Consider the following 22,745-nt stretch of genomic DNA (forward strand, 5'->3'; position numbering starts at 1 on the left):
ATGAGCACAGGAGAGCTGGAGGTGAGCAGGATGAGCACAGGAGAGCTGGAGGTGAGTGAGCAGGATAAGCACAGGAGAGCTGGAGGTGAGCAGAATGAGCACAGGAGAGCTGGAGGTGAGCAGGATGAGCACAGGAGAGCTGGAGGTGAGCAGGATGAGCACAGGAGAGCTGGAGGTGATCGGGGTAAGCACAGGAGAGCTGGAGGTGAGCAGGATGAGCACAGGAGAGCTGGAGGTGATCGGGGTAAGCACAGGAGAGCTGGAGGTGAGCGGGGTGAGCACAGGAAAGCTGGAGCAGCCCTTACCCCGAGGTAGCGGCTGTCGTTGAAGAGCCGAGGGGGCAGGGGGTTCCCGCTCGCTGGCCGACTGTCCTCAGGGACGTTCTCCCGCATCCATTTCCGGTTCTCCTCGTTAGCTGCGATGTCTTTCTCCTCAAATTCAATTTTGTTTGCTTCCAAGAAGCCTAAGACATCTTGCTGCTGCTTTTTAATCTGTTACAAGAGAGGGAGGGAGGGAGATAAGGCAAACAAGATCAGTGAAATAATTTTTGATGCCACTCTGGGGTTCGAATTAGAAACCGGGGGTGCAAACCTACAAAACTGAACGGGCTAAACCTTGAAGATGCTGCCCCTACACAAATATGAGTGTTGTGTACCTAGAAGGTGCCTACCGAAAAGCAGAGGTATAAGCAGGGCCTTGTGCTGGCCAGATTTTACAGTTATCTCAGGGGAACTTTACAGTTAACTCAGGGAATTTTTCAGGTGCAGTGGACTTTGCTGGAGGCACATTTGAGGCACATTCCTTGTGCCCTTGGAAGCACAGGCTGAACCCCCCATTCCTTCTCAGAGTCCAGGATTTTGTCCTCCTTGGTGACAAGAGATACGTCACCAAGCATTTTTGGTCCATGCTTCTTTGCACAAAAACCCCTCTCCCGCTGTGTCCTGCATGTCAGCAGGGCAGGTGCAGTCTCTGGAGAGCTGTGACCCCACATCCCCATCCTAACTTGTGTCAGGGAAGCCAGGTGAGGTCCCACATCTGACACCACCCATCCCTGTGCACTCACACAGCATCCAAGGGAAAAGCAGGATCTGTGTGGCAGGCACAGTGCTGGCTCTGCACAGGGAAGGAGGTTTTTATTACTGTCATTGTAAATCACTGACTTCTTGACACAGAGTTGTTCTGCTTATGCTCTGCTCTCCCTCTGCATGACTTTACCACCACAAAGGAGATTATAACCATGCACATCCTAGCAAACAATAAAAAACTGGAATTTAATGGGAAATTTGTTTTCTTCAAATAACCCCCTTCACTGCAAAGTCAGTCCAAGGCCTGGCTTTACCCTAATGAGCTGGGTGCCGCAGGAGCAGCGTTTCACACAGATGTTGCTGGTGCTAACTCAGGTCAGCCGCAGCTCCCGGAGCAGCCGCTCCATATACGGCCACAGGCAAACCCGGAGCTGCCGGGGTCAGGGACAGCCAGCCAGGAGCCAAATATGGAGCCCGTGCCCGGGCCTGCACAGCCCCGCACCCACGGGCACCTGGCACCGCACCCACGGGCACCCAGCCCCGCACCCACGGGCACCCAGCCGCGCCTGGAGCGCCAGGAGCAGCAGGGGGTATATGGACAGCGCTGCCCTGAAGGATATGGGCTGGGGAGCAGAGCCCGGCAAACCCAAAAGGGAATCTTCAAGCACCCCCTGACTCGGTGTGGAGCTGCTCTATCCATGGCAGGTTCAAGCAGAGCTCGGGAGGGGCTCATCCAGCTCAGTGCAGCACAAAGGGACCGACCCCACTCTCCCGACAGAGGGAAATGTGCTCCCAGCTCCCGCAGGGAAGCTGCCTGCTGAGAAGCCAGTGTAATTCCTCCAACCACGTCAGCACAGGAGCCGCTGGACTCACTGTGCGAGCGCCCTGAAACACAAGGATATTGCTAATTTTCATCATGGCTAAAAATAAATCAAACTGGAGGAGTTAATACCGCCCTGAGGAAATAATTCATGTAGAGGCTGTAGAAAAACATTCTCAGCAGACTCAAAGCTCTGGGTAAGAGGTTTCCTTGCCTGATTCTAACAGCAGCAGGAGAAGCAGGGAAAGCTTTTCTCTGTCATGCTCTACAGCTCAGAGGGGAAAAAAGGGAGCACTTCCTTCATGAATAAATAAGGGTGAGGTCTTTGGAATTGTAAACTCTTCTGTCAGTATGACCTCGTAGTAAATGTAAATTTTTTTTCCCTGAACCAGTTTAATCAACCATTTCCTCTTATCTCTGTATTTCAGATCCAAATACTTTTTATTACTCTCAGGTCCTTAACTTGTCCAAAATCCACTGCTTAGTGAGAACGCACTGTGAAATAACCACAGACTTATTAAGGAAATAGAGAAAACCAAGCTTTTACCCACTCTATCATTAGCCTGTACACTGCCACGTAAAACAAGAGATCTGAGTTGGACAGGAATTAGCATTTTGATCCCCTGAGAAGTTACTTCATTTTTTTTTAATCATTTTGACTATTACACTGTCTTAGCCACACACACATCTTCACACCCTACCAGCATCTCAACAGTGCGACAGTCTCTGGGTTGTTTTTCAACTCCAGGAGGTACAACAACATCCCAAACCGGTAACTGTGGCTCCGAAGGGTGATCACAACCCTCTCTGCTTGTTTTTGAAGAGCTGGCAAAGCTGGAAATGTAATTTTTTTTCTGCTATAAAAGGCACCATTGTAAGGCAAGCATGAAGTTTGGTTTCTGTTGCTCTTATGCTGTCTGTAGTCAAGGGAGGTAATTCTCTAGAGAACTCCACAGAAAAGCAAGGATGGTGTTGGTGCATGAGGAATATTAGTCTGGAGCCCATGTTTTCTGGCCAGACAAAAAAAAGTTGGAAGATTAAGCAGCAATGTTTTCTCCCAGCTCCTCAGACAAATCCTCCGGGCACAGTGATGAGCACTTACACAAGAGCAGTAAAGGCTCCAGAGAAACAGGGCACCAACCACTGGGCAGCAGGGACACAAAGCTGCCAGATCCTGTTATTTTATGGGATTTTATTTAGAAAACTTCCATTAATCTCAGGCAGGATCGGAGGGAAGGACCGAAAATAGAGCAAGAGACGTCTGCTGATGCTTCAGGGTGTTTTGTCTTACTTGAAAGGGCACACGTTCTCCTCGGGACAGAGCCTGGAGGATGGTTCCTGCTGCCCATGTTTGGGAAGGAGTGAGGAACCTTTCTTTAGGATGCGCCTGTCAACACGCAGCACTCGCTTCCCAGAAAACCTCCCCCAGCTGCCTGGGCAGGCATGGACAGCAGCCAGCGCCTTGCCAGACCCCGCACCTCAGCCTGTGTAAACAACTGTCATGTCTGAAGCCATTCTGGCCCGTGAAGGGCAGCTCACTGCAGTTGGCAAACATGAAAATCCTTGTTTATTCCGAGTGCTCCTGACACATTGTGCAAGGCCAAGAGCAGGAGTGGAGAGCCGGGAATGTGCCCGGAGTCAGCGCAGGAGCTGGGGAGCCAAGCAGGGCCCTGAGGCTCGGGATCAGCACTGTTGGGGCAGGAGGATTTATGGAAACACAAAAGCACAAGAACAGAGAAATGAAAAACAGGGATGGACAGACAGCTGTAAGGAAGGGAAGAGGCTGGGGGAAGGAGTGGAGGGAATGACCAAAATGGATGGATAGAGACAGGGGAAAATCCTGGCGGGATGAACACAGCAGGATGGAAGGAGAAGGGGTGGGAGCAGGTGAAGTCAGCACTGCCAGAAGGAAGGGCTGCATCCCCACTGCCCTGCCTGGGAACAAAGATGCCCTCAGAACAGCCTGTCTGGCTCACAGGTGTCGTCATCCCAACCTCAGAGACTGAAATACATCCTGCTTTCTCTGCCTCAACACACACTTGGGAGAAAAACAATTCCTAAGGTGAGTGCAGATATTTTACTCCTTGCTGATGTTCCCAAGATAGTACTGAAAGAAACATTTAATGAAATAAATCTGTTGTCTCTTTGTTTTGGGTTTCAGGGTCTGGTCCCAAGACAGAAAGAGCTCTATGGCAAGTTATTGGTGGTTAAGGAAAGTCTCAGCACACACTGTGATCTTGTGCTACAAAATCCACTGGGTATCAAGATTCCCTTCTTTTCCAGTTTCAAGCCAATCATGAAACATTAAACTTTCAACAGAGCATGGGTGCAAAATAACATTATAAAAATTAGTATAGAATTGTGAACAAGTATTGCCCCTCACTTAAGTACACATCAGAAATTCAATTTACTGTTCTTAGATCTATCTCCCATCAGTGATGTCAGTAACAAGAGAAACCACATCAAAGCTGCTTAGAGTACAAGCAGGTGATGTTTGCCAACAAATCAATCTATCAAAAACAAAAATTTAACCCCAAAGTGGGAATAAACTTTCCAGAAAATGCTGCAACATTTTATACTCTCTTCCAAATCTTTACTCACTGAAACAAAATAAAAGTTTAAAAAATAACTCAGCTAAAAGATAATAAGCAGAAAAGAGGCAGGGATGATGCTGCAGGACCTTGGTCCAGCAAGCAGGCAGCATTCCAGCCTCAGCTCCAGCCAGGACTGTGCTGGCTGTTCAAGAGCCAACTTCTCCCAGCACCCACCCCACTGCAGGGAAACACTAATTTTAAACACTTTTTGGAGCTGAACTTCACAGAAGGGTCTATCTCATTTGGTGTACACAGGCACACAGCACAGTCCAGTCCACACTGCTGGCCAAGAAGGCCTTTGGGTTGTTTTCTTTCAGTCTTGTTATTTTTTCAGTTTATAAATAAACCCCTCGTTGGACAATAGACATGTTTGGAAATCTATTTATGGACCTCTGGAACTCAAATTAGGTTTACAGTCTGAGTGCTGCTGTTTTGATCCAAAAACAAACTTACTGCCTATGGCTCTGCTATCCTGGCCCTTGGCACGGTGTTCTCCACCTCTTCTGTGGCTCCTGTGTCCCAACCTCCACACAGAGGAAAAACATAGATTTTATTAATTTCTTTCCCAATGATGGAATTAAATGGCTCATGCTTTATTGTGAGGATTTAAAAGAATTATAAAGAGATTTCTTATGATGCTCCCAGCCATCGTTATGTCATCCATTACAGCATCAGGACAAAAAGAATGGCCTCAAGTTGCACCAGGGAAGGTTTAGATTAGGAATCAGGAAAAAGTTTTCCATGGAAATGGTTATGAAGCATTAGATCAGGCTGCCCAGAAAGTGGTGGAGTCACCATTCCTTGGAAGTGTTCAAGTGTGTGGATGTGGCACTTGAGGACATGATTTAGTGATGAACATGGGCCTGGGGCTGGGTTGACAATCTCAAAGTTCTTTTCAGCCATAACGGTTCCATGGTTCTGTGATTCTCTCCAGCTCCTGCTGTAGGTGTGTCCTGACCTGCCTCTCCCAACCTCACAGCTGGGATCCAGCACCAGGACAGAGAAGCAACACCTTAGAGCAGATCTTACACATTTGAACTTACACATTTCTCAATTCAGTTTCAAGACAACACCACATATAAAAGGGGATTATTTTTCCATTTCTGATGCCAGCCTTCTGGGTTCCAGATCAGCAAAACAAACTACAGCTTTAAAGCAGGTGTATTGTATGCCAATGATGGTTTTAAAGATGCTGCTTCATCCTAGTGGGAGCAAATCTTTAAATCCCAAAAGCAGCTGCTTTGTGCAAGAAGGTGAAGTCCAAGCTCCAGGTGATGCTACTGATTGTGGCCAGACTTGCAGCCATCAGCTCCCCAGAAGCTTCAGAGTCTCCTGAAGATGGATAAGCTGAAATGTAAGCACTGAATGGGAAAAGTGCTGTGCATGAAATGTTCAGCAAATTCAACTGGCAGCCAGCAGCAGCAAGGTGGAAAACCCCAGGAGGTGATTTTCCTGGGAGGAATGGGTAGCATGAGGAATGCCAAGTGCTGCCAAGACAAATTGATTTGTCACAGGGTGTCCTGTGGACTGAGCTGTGGCCACACTGCCACTATCCACTGCCACTTTTTGGAATTAAGAGTTAAAACTATTGGGGGTTTTGGTTTGGTTTTTATCTGACTCACCTAATTTCTCAAATGACCTTGCCTTCCTCACCCAAGTCCCTAATGCAAAACCTCATCCTTGCAAATGAGCTGCAAAATGCTTAGAATTTCTGCTCCAACTACAACCTAATTTGTAGGAGTTAAACATCCCAGCAGCTCAGCCATGGATTTAAATGTCACAGATTCCTGACAGCCCTCTAAGCTCATTCCCCACCCCAGCACATGGCAGTAGGGCTCCCATCTGAGCAGCCTCAGTCCTGGCCTCCATCATGGTTTTCTCCTTGCTTTTACTCTAATATTCCAGAAGCTATTTTTTGTCTAGAGTGGTTTTGTTGATTTTATTTGTATTAATAAGCAATTTTTTCCCCCTATATTAGCTTAAAAATCCAATGTGCAAGTTTTGGTGGTGCCGCTGTAAACATGGTCAGAGGGTGGGAAACCTGCAAGGAAACTCCAGCAATGACCTGGCTTGATCAGAGCTTTGCCTGGTGTCTCCCAACAATTCCTGTCTCACTTATTTCTCCCTGCCTGGTAGAACATCTGCTTATTTTTAGGTCTGGGTAATTATCATCACAGAACTCAAAGCACTTCTTTGTTCTGGTTATTTTAAGCAGAGCATTACATGAGTGGTGCCATCGTTGTCTCTGCTGATGGATTCTGGTCTGGAGGGAATGAGATTGAGGACAAACACAGCAAAACCACCATGAACTTATGGGACCTAAATCAAACACAGGAGGCTGGAAAAGTTCACGCTGGACTTGTGCTGCTCTTTTTTTCATTTTCCAGAAATTCAGCAGTGTCCAGATGGACTCCATATGTACACTCTCTCCCTGCAGGGTCCTTTGGGAAAGCCCATGGCAATATCCACATGAATCCTGCACAGCAGTGCTGGTTTGATGTGGTTAGACCCCAACAGCTTAAAATTGCTTTATTTGGAACTGGTTTTTACCACCAGGAACCCACCGACCGTGGGCTGTGCCAGCATCACCAGCCCAAGACATGGGACAGGAGGGAACAGGCTCCAGCTCCCACTGAGAGCAACAACCACATTCCTGCTGCTCACGTGTGGCTTTGGAAGACACCTTTTAGAAGCAAGAAAAGGTGAAAGGATGCAACTCAAGAGTGAGGCTGGGGGAAAATCCAGGCTACCAAAGGGGTTTTGCAATTTAACCTGGAGGTTACATCACGTCTGGCAGCACACATGGGCTGTCTGCAACAGGGCTTTACCCTGGCATAAGGTACCACCCCACAGACCAGATTTTGGAACACAAGCCAAAAATATAGCTGGAACAAAGGACAAAGTCTGCACTTCCCAAAACAAGACCACAACTTGCTCCAGAAACCATAGAAAGTTATATAAATGAAAAAGCTGATTCATGAGAACAAAAATAAAAGCTTCTCTCATGGATTATAATGCCATTGTAACTGCATTCATTCAATAACCCAATGCCTAAAAACTTGTTAAATCCCACACTGACAACACCCAAGTCCAAAGATCCTTGTGCATGCAACAAGTTTTTCCCTACCAGAAGAACCAAACAGGAAAGTTAACGTCACCTCCATGTACTAAAGTCCTGGGGAATCATTATTCTCAAGTGAGCCAAGGGCACTTAGAGACCCAACTCCCACTCATTTTTATTTACCCTGACACAGACTGCAAAGAGAATAAAATCCCAGGGGGATTTGGCATTCAGTTCCCTTGGGCTGCTTTGGGAAGTTGAGCCAGCAACACGGGCCTGGCCCCTCTGCTTGGCACGACCCAGCACAGCTGAGCAGGTCCCTAAGTGCCACACTGCCAACTTGCTGTTGGAGTTCAAGGAATTAGTTACGAAAATATAATAAACTTTTTCTCTCTTGCTGCAGCAAGGAGGGTCTGAGTTCAGTGCTCCAGCAAAGCTTTTCAGTGTCACTAATGTGGTGTCAGACATGCAGTACAGCCAAGTCTACCACCCCTCGACTACAGTCAAATTCTAACAAGACACTGAAAGGCCACAAATAGGTCAGAACTGCCCTGCTACAACATCCAGTGTCTGTTTAGCTACCTTCCTCCTGCAGTGGCCAAAAGCAGATTCCTTTACCCATTTGTCATGTAGGAGGACAAGTAGCATCTCCTTATTTATACCTCCCCAGCTTCTGGCACACAGCAGCAGCAGCACTGCCTAACGAAGTCCTGATGACTTTTTAATGTGTTTTAGGTTTACTTTCCATGAAGACACCTTAAGGATCCACATTATTATCACAGCTTAAGGCAGATTCTGCTCTCAACAAATGAAACCCCAGCACTGGGGAAGTGTGTGGGGGTGAATCCATTCATCCTTTAGCACCTGGCTTATGTGGTGTTACCAGGATTCTAACAGAGAACATCTTATCAACAACATCATGAAGCCCATGTTTAAAAGTACCATTTAATAAACTTCACATTTTGTTCCAGCACATGAAAATGGTTCTGTCAGCTGAAACCTCACCTCTTTTCCTACTGAAGCACTGAATTCAGAAGTAAATCTTTCTCTTTTTTTAGCTGCAAGGAAAAGGTGGTGGGGTAATGAAAAGGCTCTTCAGGGAATGGTCACAGCCCCAAGGCTGCCAGAGCTCCAGGTGCATTTGGACACTGCTCCCAGGCACAGGGTGGGATTGTTGGAGTGTCTGTGCAGGGCCAGGAGTTGGACTTGATCCTTGTGGGTCCCTTCCAACTCAGGATATTCCATGATTCCACGAAAAGAAGGGTGATACAGTGCATTCTCCTTCAACTCTCCTCCTTCCTGGCTGCTCCCCAACACATTTTCAGTTGCTCATTCAGCACTTCCTGGCCTGTCCAGGATCCTGACCGCAGTGGCAGCATCCAGTTGTTTTGCCCAAGAGCCCAGCTCAGTCTCAAGCTTAACAGAGATGCACAAACTCCTGGGAGTTCCAGAGGCTGTGCAGATCAGCTGCACCCTCCTTTAGTCAGGATATCTGTGTCCTCACCACAGCCAGAAATGATACATTCCTCTACTCTCTGCTCAGATGCTTCTGTTCATTCTGTAAAAAGCTCACAGAGGGTCACTACTGCCAAGTCAAAGTCATTCACAAGTCAGGATATACCAAAGCTCTTCCCCACAGCAATCATGGTCTGCTTAAAGACCCTGCACACTCTGTGTGCATCCAGAGACTGACTTTCTGTTTCTCTGGGATTTTTCCTTCCTTTTTTTTCATTTTTTAAAGTTCTGTGAAAAGTGACAGCAATGCCCAATGGGATTATTTGCCTGGATTTCAAAACTAAACAAACCCCACGCAGCCAAAACTTCCACTTGGAGGGATTTTAATGCAAGATTTTAACATTTAAGATATCATTCCAACATCAGCCAAAAAATAGATGTTTGTTCATGGGATGACAGTAAGCCTTGTTATACTGTACTTCCATGCACATGGAACACAAGATCTCCAGCATCTGAACAAGGGAGAAGTTAAAACCCAAAAGTCCCCAGAAGTTCTGGCAGCACTGGAGCTGGTACTAGCAGAGGCACCAAAGCTCCCTGCCTACTTTTTGTAGATAACCCAAGAGCCTGAATATAGAAAAACAGCGAATGCAACTGAAGCTTCCAACTGCTGAATGCTGGGAGGTGTCCCACATCTGGAGAGGTGTCAGAGTGACACTTGCCCCTCACACAAGGAAGGTTTGCTTATAGACATGGAGGTGCCTGACTCCACTCTGCTCATGCTGGGCTCCAGGCCCAGGGACAGCACCAGGAGTCTCCCCTCCCTTCACGTGATCTCTGCAAACAACCCCACCAGGAGCTGTGTTTGATTAGGGATGAACTTTGCACGGGAAGCAGCCTGAGTCTCTGGGAAGTCTCTGGGCACAGCCTGGCAGTAGCTCCAAACTCCCACAGCCTGACTACTCCAACATCCAAAGTCTGCCCATCCTCACGCAGGGGCTCTGCACAGGCTGTTCCCAAACCTCACCTCCTCCAGCCAGGTCTGGGCAGGATTGTCCAGGAGAGACAGTCAGGGAAGCACAGCTCTTTACCAGAACTGTATATGCCCAACCTGCATAAATCAGGGTTATGGAAAGAGGCCTTCTCCACCAAGTCCAAAGACCTGTCCTGAGCATATATTCACTATTTAGAATCACAGACTCACAGAATATCCTAGTTGGAAGGAACCCTCAGGGATCATCAAGTCCAGCTCCTGGCCCAACAATCCCTTGCTGTGCCTCAGAGCGCTGTCCAAGCGGTCCCGGAGTTCTGGGTCCATGACCATTCCTTGGGTTGCTGTTCTAGTGCCTGACCACCTCCCAATGAGGAATCTTTTTATAACATCCAGTCTGAACCTTCCCTGACACAGCTCCAGCCATTCCCTGGGGTCCTGTCCCTGGTCAGAGAGCAGAGGTCAGTGCCAGGCTATGCCTTGGCTGGGCTCCATGGAGCTCTGAGCCGGGGATCTCCTCCAGTCACACAGCAGTGCTGCTTTGGGGCCCCAGCCCAGCTCACAGCTGACGTGGGGATTCTTGTGCCATCACAAGCCAAGGGAAGAAATGAGCCAGGGAAGGCATGACTGCCTCTCCCAGCAGCAATAAGGACTGAAATCAGGGCCATGGCCCAAACCATGGCCTCGAGCCATTCCTGCCACAGGCTTTTGCTTCACTCAGCAGCAGGAAGGACTTGCAAATATAAATATTCACATATCAGCATGATTTTTTTTACTTTTCTTAATGACTACTGAAGTTATCCAGAATAAACATATGAAAAATCAAACTTCCAGACCTAGGCTTCCTCTTACCTTCCTTTAGGTGAGGATATAAAGAAACATTGACATTCGGCAAACCACAGCTGACGCTGCCCCTGAACCACCAGAGCACCAGGAATTGTCATTATCTAAAGGAAAACACCACCAATACAATACTAAATAAATTGACCCTTGGCAATTTTCTAAGTCAGTCTTGTGGCATTTGACTTTTACAAGCCTGAAAACTGCTTGTCTGGTCCAAAACCAACAGAGAGCGAGCTTCCTACTGCGGAATACAGGCTCCATTATCTCAGTTATGCACTGACAAAGCATGAGCAGCAGCAGAATATGAACTCTTCATTTATTACACACAGTTGTTTTCTGCAGCAGACGTGGAGCTTGGCAAGCTGAGTTTCCCTGGAAGCCTCCATGTGCCTTGTCACAGCATCCAAACTCAGGGCTGGGTTAAACAAAAACAAACAGATCCATTCCTCCCAAAGCCCAGTACCAAACTAACAACTCCTGAACAGCACAGGGCTGAGAGTGGCAAGGCCTGGGAGCATCCCCATCCATCAAGCAGCTGTTCTGTATAGTCCTGGGGTCTCCACAGCCTCAGCACCTCACTGGACTCTCTTACCTGAGTCACAAAACAAGGAAAGGGGAAGAAAAAAAATTTTGCTATGTGGGAAAAAAAAAAAAAGTCCTTAAATCCAAGCTACCTCTGTAGACAGAGACACAGACTCCTTGAACAATTTTCTCTTCACCTCTCCGAGCTCCCTTTCCTGAGCTGTTAGTCATCAGGAATAATGATTTTTTTTAAATCACTGCTTATTTACTTTCAGGCATCATTTCTGGATGATTCTACAAACAGTATCAATGCACCACAGCCCAGCCCCACAGACAGGCTTTGCACACGGACTATACAGCAATTTACCACGCAGAAAACTGATCTCCAAAAAGATAGTAAGGCTCGGTATCACAAGATGCAGACAACTCTCTGACACATGATATATTCCTAAATACTCAAATATTTGCCATGTGGCTGAGAAAGGCCCTGAAGGTGCTGCTGGTCACCTGACTGCTTGCTCTGGAAGCTTTAAGATATCCTGATAGTCTGGACCTCACTCCCATTGTCAGGTTCTAAATCTGTTTTTCTCAGCCAACCTCTTTCTGAAAGCCAGAAGAATTAACTCCTCCTTTATCTTCAGCTTCATGGACATCCCAGGACAGGTCTGTTCAAAGCTGGCAGCAACTCCACCCTGTAAGAACTGACACGAACAGCCAGGTCCCACCTCAGTGCCCCTGAGACCTCATCCTCCACATCAGCCCAGTACTCCAATAATATTTCCAGGGAAGCAGCCTGAGATAACAACACACACAGGGCTGCAGTTTGGGGGGTTTATTGAAACAGCTGCTCCTGTAATTATTTTTCAAAAGCTGTGGATTTCTGCTGGCAATGAGGAGCCCTGCACAGCAGAGGGAAAACAGGTTTGGTTGTGCTTGTGTGACGAGCTGAACTCTGGTTGGGGAAGGAGTTAAAAGCACAGACAGTTCTGCACGAGGCCCCTGTGGTTTACAATAAAAGCAAAGTTTATTTCCTGTATGGTTTAGCACACAGAGGCTAAATTAACCGACAGAAGTAAAAGTTTACAGCATTAATTGCTGTTTCACTGCCTTTATATTGCCAGGCATTTATTCTTTAAATGAAAGACTACTTTAAGAAGAAATACAACATGGCCTCAGGGATCCAGGTGCTTCTGATGTGTATTACTTTTTATCTTTGAAGAATTCATATACCACAGATCTTAGTTAACAAAGACTCCTTTTGCTGACTGCTGTTCTAAAACTAAACCAAGTAATTTTTTGAAGAGAACAAAGTTTTTTTCTTCAACTAAAATACCTAAATATAATACCAATGAAGAGAAAAGGCTATGGATTAAATACAAATTTTCTTCCTCTTTGCAAGAAGGGCCAGGCTGTCTTGAGACAGAACAGCATCCCAAAAGCATCCTGGAGAGGAAAGATTCAGCAGAGCACAGCCCATATGGGCAGAAGTTTTCTGACCCAGTAATTAATTGCCCTGGGTAACATTTCTAGTGTGAATCATCCTGGAGGCGCCAGATCCTTCTTTGTGATACTTGGACAAAATATTGTCTAAAAACTGTCTTCAAGAGCGAGAGATAAATTGTTCTCACAAAACCTGGCCACGCTACAGTTTCTAACACTTTGGGCAGCTGAAACAATACAGGAGTTGGCCAAGCTCTGCCTGCCACAGGCAGGAAGGCCAATGCCTGGGTGTTTGCTCTTATGACTGCTCAGGAAACATCCTGAAGTGACTCTTTCAGGAATTAACAAAATGGAGCATTTTCCAACACAGTGAGGTTGTTCCCATCACCAGGCTGCTCCCACCCACTGCATCCCTGCAGTCCACAGGGAAGTGCCACCTTCACCCCAGAGCAGGAGCACTAATCTGGATGCTACCCATGCCTTGGAGCCATGACCTGGAGCCACTTTGCAACTCCCCACTGTCTTTTTTAAGTTTTACTCTTGTCACCATGGTATCTGGGTTTGTTTTTTTTTTTTTTTTGTAAACCACAAGCTTCCTTCTGCCTCAGTGCAAGCCAGCATCTGCTTACCCCAATCAGAAACTAAGATAAATACACACTGCATTTTATTTTATCGGAGTTTAAGTCCCCAGCTGTTTATTTGCTGTAGGATGGAGTTCTCCAGGCCTGGGCAAGCAGCCAAAATGGCTTCATTCCCCTGCTGTTCCACTGTCTCAGCCTAATGCTGATGGCTGGCAGTGGGAGGTGATGGCTCTCACAACACCTCCCAAGCTGCCGGCTTGGGTCCCAAATCATTCCCTGGAAGACAGAGCTGTCTGTCCAGCTGCTCCTCAGTTCATCAAGGAGCAAATTCCCGAGGGGAACATTTCCCAAGTTAAGTGTTACAGATTACTTTGATCTTTCCACAGCATACACAAGAAACCGAAGACCTCTGCAGGTGAAGGGAGGATCTCACAGGGACATCCTGGTTCATTTTAATGTGATGGAAGGGAACAGAAATTTTGAAGAAGACTGCTCAGGCACAAAAGTTCCATGGACTGAGCTACCAGAACAAGGGACTTGTTTATCTGCATTACAGGGTGGAATTTCCAGTTCTTAATCAGGATTACCAGGGCACTAACAAGGAAATTTGCAAACCTGCTCCTTTATATCTCTATTCACATATAATGTATTCCCTACCTAGGGAAAGAAAAAAAAAAAACCAAAACCACCAAACATCTACTAGCCATAAATCAGCTTCATTTGAACTTCATTTCTGTTCATATCTAGTGAGAATGTTTTGGGATATACTTCAATTCATTCATGGAGTTATTCTGCTTCTTTCCTGCTCTGCCAGTTGTTCTGCAGCTGCTGCTTTGTCCAAATACATTTGCAACATGTGCACAGGAATGTCTTGGATAAGCAGCATTAAGTGTTTCCCAAGGAATAAAATCTCGTCCTGCTGTAGTCCATGGCAGAGTTCCCAGTGATATAAGCACAGCCAGAGGTTGATCCCGTGAGGTGAATACAGATGTGCTGTTTAAACCTGCCTGGCAATGAGTACTCCCATAAAACGTGGGTTTATGTGAAAATCATGATTATTTTTCCCAGAGGCTTTGTGTTTGCTGTCTCCATCAGGCTTTTCCAGTTGACTTTGATCTATGCCTAAGGCAGGAGAGGTGTCTGATCATCTACCCTAAACATGGGCTAAACATGCAGTGTGTCAGCATCTGCACAACAATGCTGGTCTTGGAATCACCAAATGCTTGTTTCATATGTAAGAAATGCAGAGACATCAAACCAACATACACACATACATTATTTCCCACCAAACATTTTCCTGGACAACATGGTCTTAATTTTTTTAATGCAAACTGTTAACATAATTTTGGGAGCAGAGCCAATTTCATTCAAGAAGAGAAGAAAGCTTCACTGGGTTGGATCCAACACTTGTCTAGCCCAGTCTCCTGTCTCCACTGGTCACAGATCCCAGGGAAGATCACACCAACAGACGGAGCACAAGGAGCTACACCACATCCAGCTTTCTTCCCAGACTCCAGTAATTCACAGTTTTGAGTCAGAGGTGTAGCAGTAATGTTTAATAGCCCTTCATAGACTTTTCCCCTTAATTTGTCTCACTGCTTCCCAAGCCCATGCACTTTCTGCTGTATGCCACATCCTCTGGCAGGGAGTTCCTCCCTGAAATCTGTGTTGTCAAACAAAGCATTTCATTTACTCTGAACCTGCCACCTGCCACTTTCACTTGCTCTCTCCCAGTTGTTCCATTAGGAAAAGTTATTAATAAACCTGTCCTGTTTGTTCTCCCATGCCTGACATGATGTTATCACATTTCTGACTTTTTCAGCTCTTTCTTTCTCAACTGCACAATTCACAGAATCATGGAATGGTTTGGGTTAGAAGGAACCTTACAGACCATCCAGTCCCACCCCTTGCCATGGGCAACACCTTCCCCTATCCCAGGTAGCTCCAAGCCCCATCCAGCCTGGACTTGGACACTTCCAGGGATGGGGCAGCCACAGCTTCCACCTTATTATGCACAAATTCTGCCTTCTTTGGTTGTTCCTCCTACCTCACCCTACTTTCCTCCCTTTTCTCACTTTTTTATATCACTTAAAGACAACAATTCCAGTCTACTAAAGACACACTCACCACACATTTATACAGTGGGGTTTTTTTTGGGTTTTTTTTTGCCCCTTCCCGTCCTAAACATTCCTGACATTCTGTTAGCTTTTCATGGCCATGAATATGGTATTTTTGTAGAATTACCTAGTATGGCTCCAAGACCTCTCTGCTAAACAGTATTTTAGCAGAGTTTAAAACTTGTTCTTGCACAGGACAACCATTATTTCTTCCCAGTTTTCCAGCTGGGACAGCAATAGCAGGCTTCTCTTACACTGTTTGCTTGGAGTTCAGCACAGATCTCTGTAGGAATCTCCTGGTAATTTCTGCAGATTGAAAAAGCTGCCTGTGTATTTCCAAATCTTGATTGTTATCTACTTTCCGTAACTGATGTGCAATAGATTACATAAACCAAAAAGAAAATAAATAATCCTTTTCTCTTATCCCACAGCAGCTTAGTTTCTTTCTGGAAAAAAGGATTTTTAACCTGGCTAACACTCATCTAAAACTTTCCAGAAGTCCAGGGATTCGATATCATGGATCACTCTCCCTCCTATGCTCCAGGTAGCTCAGGTGTGAGGCACAGCTTTCTCCTCTGACACTGCCCCGATTCTCCTCCCTGCTCTGTCTCTGTCCACACATTCGCTGGGAAAGAGCCCAGTGAAGAATAGCATCCATTTGTGCAGGGCCGGAAGATGGCTCACAGCTCCCAGATTTCCCTGAGATCCTTTTTCAAACCACAGCTGCCTTTGGCTCCTTTCTTCAGTCCAACACTCCAGCAATCAAACAACAGGTAATAGTTAAAATTTTACACTCAAGTGCCTTTAGAATTTCTAGAGAGGCTGATTCATGCATGGAAACAGCCCCAGAAAAACTGAACTTCAGATCATTAATTAAAGAAATAAATCACCACATCCATGTCTCACAGGGGAAACCAAGTCCAGGAAGGAGCTGTAAGTCAGGATGTGAAAACAATTTCAGCTGTATCCTGAGAGCACAAATCTCAGTCAGACCAGTTGGACGCTGACCCTTCACATTTTTTTTCTGGTGTTTTAAAGCTCCATCTCACTCTGCTGCCTTTTCAGTGTTAGGAAATAGCCTTAACATTGAGCTGGAGGTGCTGTCCCAGAAAGGACGTTGCTCCTGGATGGAGGCTTTTTTTTCTGGGACAAACAAGAGTAGATAAGCATTACAATTAAAGCTCTTTCAGGCTCAATTAAATATCTGACCCACAAAAGCATTTCAATTTAATCATAAACTGAAAGTCTCCCCTGCATACAGCCAGAGTTAAACAAATGGCATTAACACTGATTTTTCCCATTTGAGCAGAAACATTCCTACGTAGGAATAGCAGAATATTGATATAAGATGTGGATTTGGTTCAGGTTTCCAGCTCTCCAACCAGTGTCAGGAACTGAGATTGGTGCTTCCAAGGCTGAGGAGCAGAAGGAACAGGCAGAGCTCACCTCCCTTTGGCTATGGAAACGACGCATCCTTAAGTTCTTGTTTTTGTCATAGAAGGGAATATTTCAATTCAGTTTTGACCTTAAACAGCTCAGTTCTGTCAATGTTGGTGGAGTTCCCTTTGTCTCCCCACTCACCAATTACTCTTTTCCTGGAAGGAATAAGAATAACCTCACAGAGACTCAAGTCTTGGCACCCTCTGCTCATTAACGCAGATGCCAATTCACTGACTGCTATAGGAATTTTGTCAGTGTAACTTTAATGTCCCAGGACAAGGAAAGTTCTGTGCTCAACTCTATAAATATTTATTTAAAACCCACAAGTGCTTAGCCCTGACATGACGCTGTGTGGATCCTGTCTTAGAACATGCTATAGTTCAGGGTTTAAGGGAAAGCCAGCACAAGCTGACAGCATCTAGCCTCTCCCCAAAATCTGCCTCTTCTCCCCAAGCAGAGACATAATCCTGATTCATCACCTCAGAATAAACACTGTCCTACCTGCATATACAACCTAGAAAAATTCTCAGCGAAAAGCCTTTCCTGGCTTTAACTGTGGAATAGAATTTTCCATCTTTCTCCTGCTGTCACAAACTGGTTTTAGTTAAGCACAGTAGAATGTTTTTTATTTTGATATATTAAAACTATTGCAACAACTGTAGCCAATTTAATCTCTGGCTCCATTAAAAATTTGAATGCAATATTTTAAGAAAAATATTTGACTTATCTTGAGTTTGGAACAATGACTTTACAAAAAACAACAGGAGGCAGATGGAAAATATCCTAGCTTGAGCCACATTACGGATTTTGTCTTTCATCCCAAAAACTGTAACTCAGAACAACTCCTACCATTTTATTGAGAGAAACTCTGTTTGGTGAACACTGGGTATCCAAAAAAGTCCTTCACATGTATAATGTTTCCACAAGAGAGGGGTTTAAAAATCAATACCTAGCTTAACAAGTCACTTTTCACCCATGGTATATAAATTGCATGAGCTGAGTATCACAAAAACATACATACACCATGAAATTGTTTAACTCCAGATGCAGCTTATTTCCCCATAATATGTGTGTTTACCTAAACTTGCATCACAGTACAAGACTATTTACCAAAGACTTGTGTGTTTTCTTCCCACATAAACTGCCCTGCCAGGCAGCCCGAGGAAGTTCACAAGCAGCTCCTGACCGTCTGCTGCCGCTGCTCGGGGCTTCCGCAGCGACAAACGTGACCACAGACATCCGGCCTGAGACAGCACGCTGGGAACCCTGAATGTGGCAGCAGAACAAGGGACACTTGTGATCCACACTGATAAGGACTGCATGCACAGAGCCACCCTGCTGTGGCTGCATTTCCCCTCAGAGCCACCTCCTGCCACAGCCCGGCACCACCACGGCAAAGCCGTTGGGACTCCATGAGCTTCGAGGCCTTTTCCAACCTGAACGATTCTCTGATTCCATGAAACCTCACAGCAGCCAAACAACACAAACACAAAGCACATGGACTCTGCTCATTCCTGTAAGGGTAGCATTATTTGCATTTATTGTGACCATCTGAGAAAAAAGGCCCTTGGTAGATTTAAGTGCAAAACATCATTTTTTTTATACAATCTCCATCTCTCCATGTGTTACTTCCCTGGGATTCAAACTTCAGAAGGATGAAGCAACCCCAGCAGCCCTCCCAAAGCTCTGAGCTGTTAAACCGAGACAAGAGCTGGTGGTTACATGCTCTCATCATTTCCAACAGCTGTTCTCCAGAGCTGTTTTCCCTGGAATGCTCCAGGAAGCACTTGCCACTGATTATATGTCTCCAGTAGCACCAGCAAGTTCTCTGGTGCCTTACTGGGAAAAGGGAAGAGTAATTGCAAGCAAATGTTCACTCTCCAGACCATGGGCCACTTTCCTCTTCATCTCCTGGGAGGTGGGGAGAAGACCTAGATCCTTTCTCAAGCAAGAAGACAATACAAGAAAAATATGAACCCCTTACATCCTTAACTTTGTGAATGAAAAATAAATTTGAATTTCCTTTCCTCTCTAAAAGCATCCCTAAACAGAGGCAGTTCTGTGTAATTCATGACTCTGACTCCGACTGGAGATCATCTGACTCAGACTCTGGAGATCATCTCTTCTTTCTGCCGTTTCTGCAGTCGCAGTAGGAAGGCAAAGAAAGAAAACCACTCACACTGCCATCAAAACAAGGGAGGAGAGCAGAGCTGGGAGAGATGGAAACGTGGGATGTAGATCACAAAGATGAAGCACTTGGCTCCAAGAAGCATCAGGACACCAGACATTTGATGTGGCAGTTTCCACAGCCCACAGCATTGGCAGTGGCACAGGGCAGAGCTCAGCCCACCACAGCCCGTGCTGCCACTTCAGTTCCACAGCCACAGATTCCAGTTTCAGCCAGAGCCCTGGAACTGCAGGGTGGTGTTGGATGAACAAATACAGTTCTCTCAAAGTCTGTATTCAACACCTGTGCAGTTGTTGGCAACAAACGCACACTTTTAAGACCAAGAATTTAAGCAGCTGGTTCCCTTCCACATGAGATCAATAAAATGGCCAATCCAGCTGCCCTCAGAAAGAAACGGATTCTGGTGCAGGGCACCCTCTTGCCTCGAAATCAATAAAATAACAAAATCCTGCGGAGAAAATCACACACTGGATTTGTGCCATTCAGCTTCTTCCCTCCTTGTATCCTTTGCTACCAGGAGCAAGAGTCAAATGACTCAGGCCTCCCTTCCTTGCACCTCCAGAAGGATTTGAATGGTAGGTCGCAGTGAAACACCTCTCACAGCCAGCACAATCCCTGTTCCTGCAATGCTCCCTCACTTCTGAATGCACTATTTACGTCTCATGTCTGTCCATAGCCTTCACCACTGTCGCAGGCTGAGGTACACTGCTCACTTTGACTGTCTGCTATGCAGGAAAGCTCCTGGACAGCAGCTCCACATGCACATTCCCATGTGGGTGTCCTCACCTCATCTTCCTAATTACAATCCCCATGCATCCCTGCCCAGCCGATAACTCGCCAGCACAGCATTCACGGTGAGGAAGATTAAAGACAACGGACCACTTCCCAAGCAAGACTTTCAAACACAGCAGGAAACTGGTGCTGGAACTATCACATTATAGAGTGAGAGGAGGCCAGACAAGATGTCAATCATCATACTTTCCAGAAATCCCTTGAAACACACTCATAAAATGTCTTTGCTTAGACATGAGCTTCACAGGGCGTTTTTTCCTCACAGATACATCATACTGAATATAAACATTATAGAGAGAGTGCCTTGGGGAAACATTTTATGCACTGTGATGTGGCAAATTATACCATATAACAAAGCAGGACTTTGCCAATAATAGACCACAAAATTTGGGCACTCTCCAAGACTCACAGCCCCAGGGTGTGAGGTGTGAAGCAACCTCAACCCTTTTTCCTTCAGTGGGAGACACTTTCCAGTGTCTCACAAAAGCCTTTTCTCACAAAAGCTTCTTCAGCTTACAGAAATGGGGCAGGAAGGAGAAGATTTGATACTTATTTCTGGTTTGCTTCTAGTCAGGCAAATTAGCCTTTTAAAACCCAAAATAAACACAGTGCTGGGTGTCACTACAGTACAAAGTGAGAGCCCTTCCCAGGCTGATGTTACCCAGTTCAGTCACTTTGCTGCACACAGCCTTGTCTCTGTTCCATCTCTCTGTAGCAATCTTCTCTGATGTGGATTTTCTGTTCCTGGAGTGGATTATTTCAAATTCAGCACCCAGAAAGGCTTCTCTGGTCCTCCAAGCAAAGCCTGTCTCACCAATGGTTTTAAGAGCCACAGAAACAACTCATTCCCATTCCCTCCAAAGACGTGCCTCTCTGTCTTACTTTAGGTTGAAACATCGATTAAAATTCTTATACTCAAAAGAAAACATCACTCAGTGAGGTGCTGGGCTGGTCCTGCCAACAGAAACACCCTCAGTGTACGCAGGAATCTAAGAACGTGAAAGTCTTGCTCATTACCACAAGATCCCTTGAGCTGCTCCAGCTTTAGACACAGGCATGAGTGTATGTGTGTGTGTGTGTATATATATATATAAATGCACGTCATAAAACTGGCAATTATGTGCACATTACGCTCAAATTCCCCAAAAAACAGACTACACCAACGCTACATTCAAATTCCACAGGCAGGGATGCACAAAGGAGCCTGAAAGGCAGCAGTTAGTCAGACTGGAGCTTTGTAACATGTACAACCCACACAAGGACCAGGCAGCACTGTAGAAAACACTAAGCTAATAATCAAAAACTTAATTTAAAACCAGAAAACACAGTTGGGATTGAGATCTGTGCTTGGACCCCTAGAGCTCAGTATCACCAGACAGAGAGAAATCAATAGGTGCCATGAAGAGGGCGCTGATAAAAATCTATAGCAACTGAAGCAGTCAACTTGAAACCTATTAACAGCTGCATTAGAAAGAAAGGATTACTTTTCCAATCTGCTGCTTTCCTTCCAGATGATCATTCTGTACGAACCCAGAAGAAATCCCTTTGGATCCCTTTTATGAATGAACTACTCAGGATGTCAAGACCCTCGCCAGATCAGCATGAAATAATCCTCTGCTCTTCACCACCACAAACACTGTCAGTGCTGGCATCAAGTTTAACGAAAATGACCCAGGAAGGGAGGGACAGCAAGGACACCACCTGAGGCACAGGCTCCTGTGCCATCTGCAGCCCGTCACCCCAAGCTTACCAACTGGTATTTGGTCTGTTGAGCCTATAGACCAGTGGCTGCACTCAAGCAAAGAAGGAGAATGCAGTTAGGGCTTGTTTTTATGTTCTCTACATCATTGTCCTCCCAAAGTTTGGGGACCTGAAGCACGAACAGTGACAGGAAAAGGTCATCATACAGCCACAGCTCAGACTCTATCTCCTCGCAGTAAAAGTCACTGATCATTAACTGCAATAGCTGGCATTTTCTGAGTCCCTGGCATTTTGTAGTTCTCCAGCACATCCATTCCAAGTGCAACCACATCCCCCGGATTTCAGCCTCGGAGCATCTCCCACATGGATCAAACAGAAACCAGATGATCCTGAGGACACAGAGGTACACCTGCACCTAGGCACAAATCCCGCTATTTCTGTGTACCTTTATTTTCTCTTTGAAAAACACAGTCTGAGCTCTGCCTACAACACACTGGGGCTACAAAAAGCGAAACCCAGTATTCCCAACAGGGCAAGAACCAGAGGCTACTGGGACAGCGGCCACACACGCCTGCCACAATCAACGAGGAATAAACTCATCAAAACCAAATGACGGGCGATACATTTAGAATTTAACTTCAAGAACAACAAAAAGAAAACCAGGTAGTGGTGGCTGTGTCTTCCCAGCACAGGGCGAGGGGTGCGGGACCACCGAGGAAATGCCGCTTTCCGTCGGCGGCAGCCGCAGCACCGCCCGCACAGCGCCGGGCGCCGTGAGGGGACCGCGGCTGCCCCGGCCTCTCCCCACGCTGCCCGACCGCCCCTCGCGTTCCCTGCCCGGCACAAGTTTCCCCCGGGCGCCGCTTACCGCCGTGGAGCCGGAGGAAGAAGCGATGTAGACCTTGATGACCATGCTGAGAGCAGCGAGATGCGGAGCCGGACGGGCGGTGGGTGTGTGAGGGAGCCTCGGGCGCGGGCTGAGGCTGAGGCGGGAGGGCGGGCGCGGGGAGGCGGCGGGAGCGCTCGCCCCGCCTCGATCCGCAGCTGCCACCGCCCGAGCCCGGAAGGGCGGAAAATGGTTTTTTTAAAATTAAATAAATAAATAAATATTTAAAAAGGAAAGGAGAAAAAAATAAAAAAGAAGAAGAAGAAAGAAAGGGGAGAGGAGGAGCGTT

At 46.3% G+C, this 22,745-nt stretch overlaps 1 protein-coding gene across 1 annotated transcript in view; it reads right to left on the reverse strand.

Moving 5' to 3' along the window:
* The window catches only part of SH3BGRL (SH3 domain binding glutamate rich protein like), a 30,418-nt gene extending 7,835 nt beyond the window's left edge, over positions 1-22,583 (reverse strand). Inside the window, exons 1-2 of the mRNA XM_015626740.3 lie at positions 22,439-22,583; positions 306-491 (exon numbers count right to left, since the gene is read on the reverse strand). Coding sequence (XP_015482226.1) covers positions 306-491; positions 22,439-22,483 — 231 coding nt within the window. The 5' untranslated portion in view covers positions 22,484-22,583. The remainder of the gene's footprint in view (positions 1-305; positions 492-22,438) is intronic.
* Between the last annotated feature and the right edge of the window lie 162 nt (positions 22,584-22,745).

This window comes from Parus major, chromosome 4A (assembly GCF_001522545.3).
Source record: "Parus major isolate Abel chromosome 4A, Parus_major1.1, whole genome shotgun sequence".
In the NCBI taxonomy this organism is placed as follows: Eukaryota; Metazoa; Chordata; class Aves; order Passeriformes; family Paridae; genus Parus; species Parus major.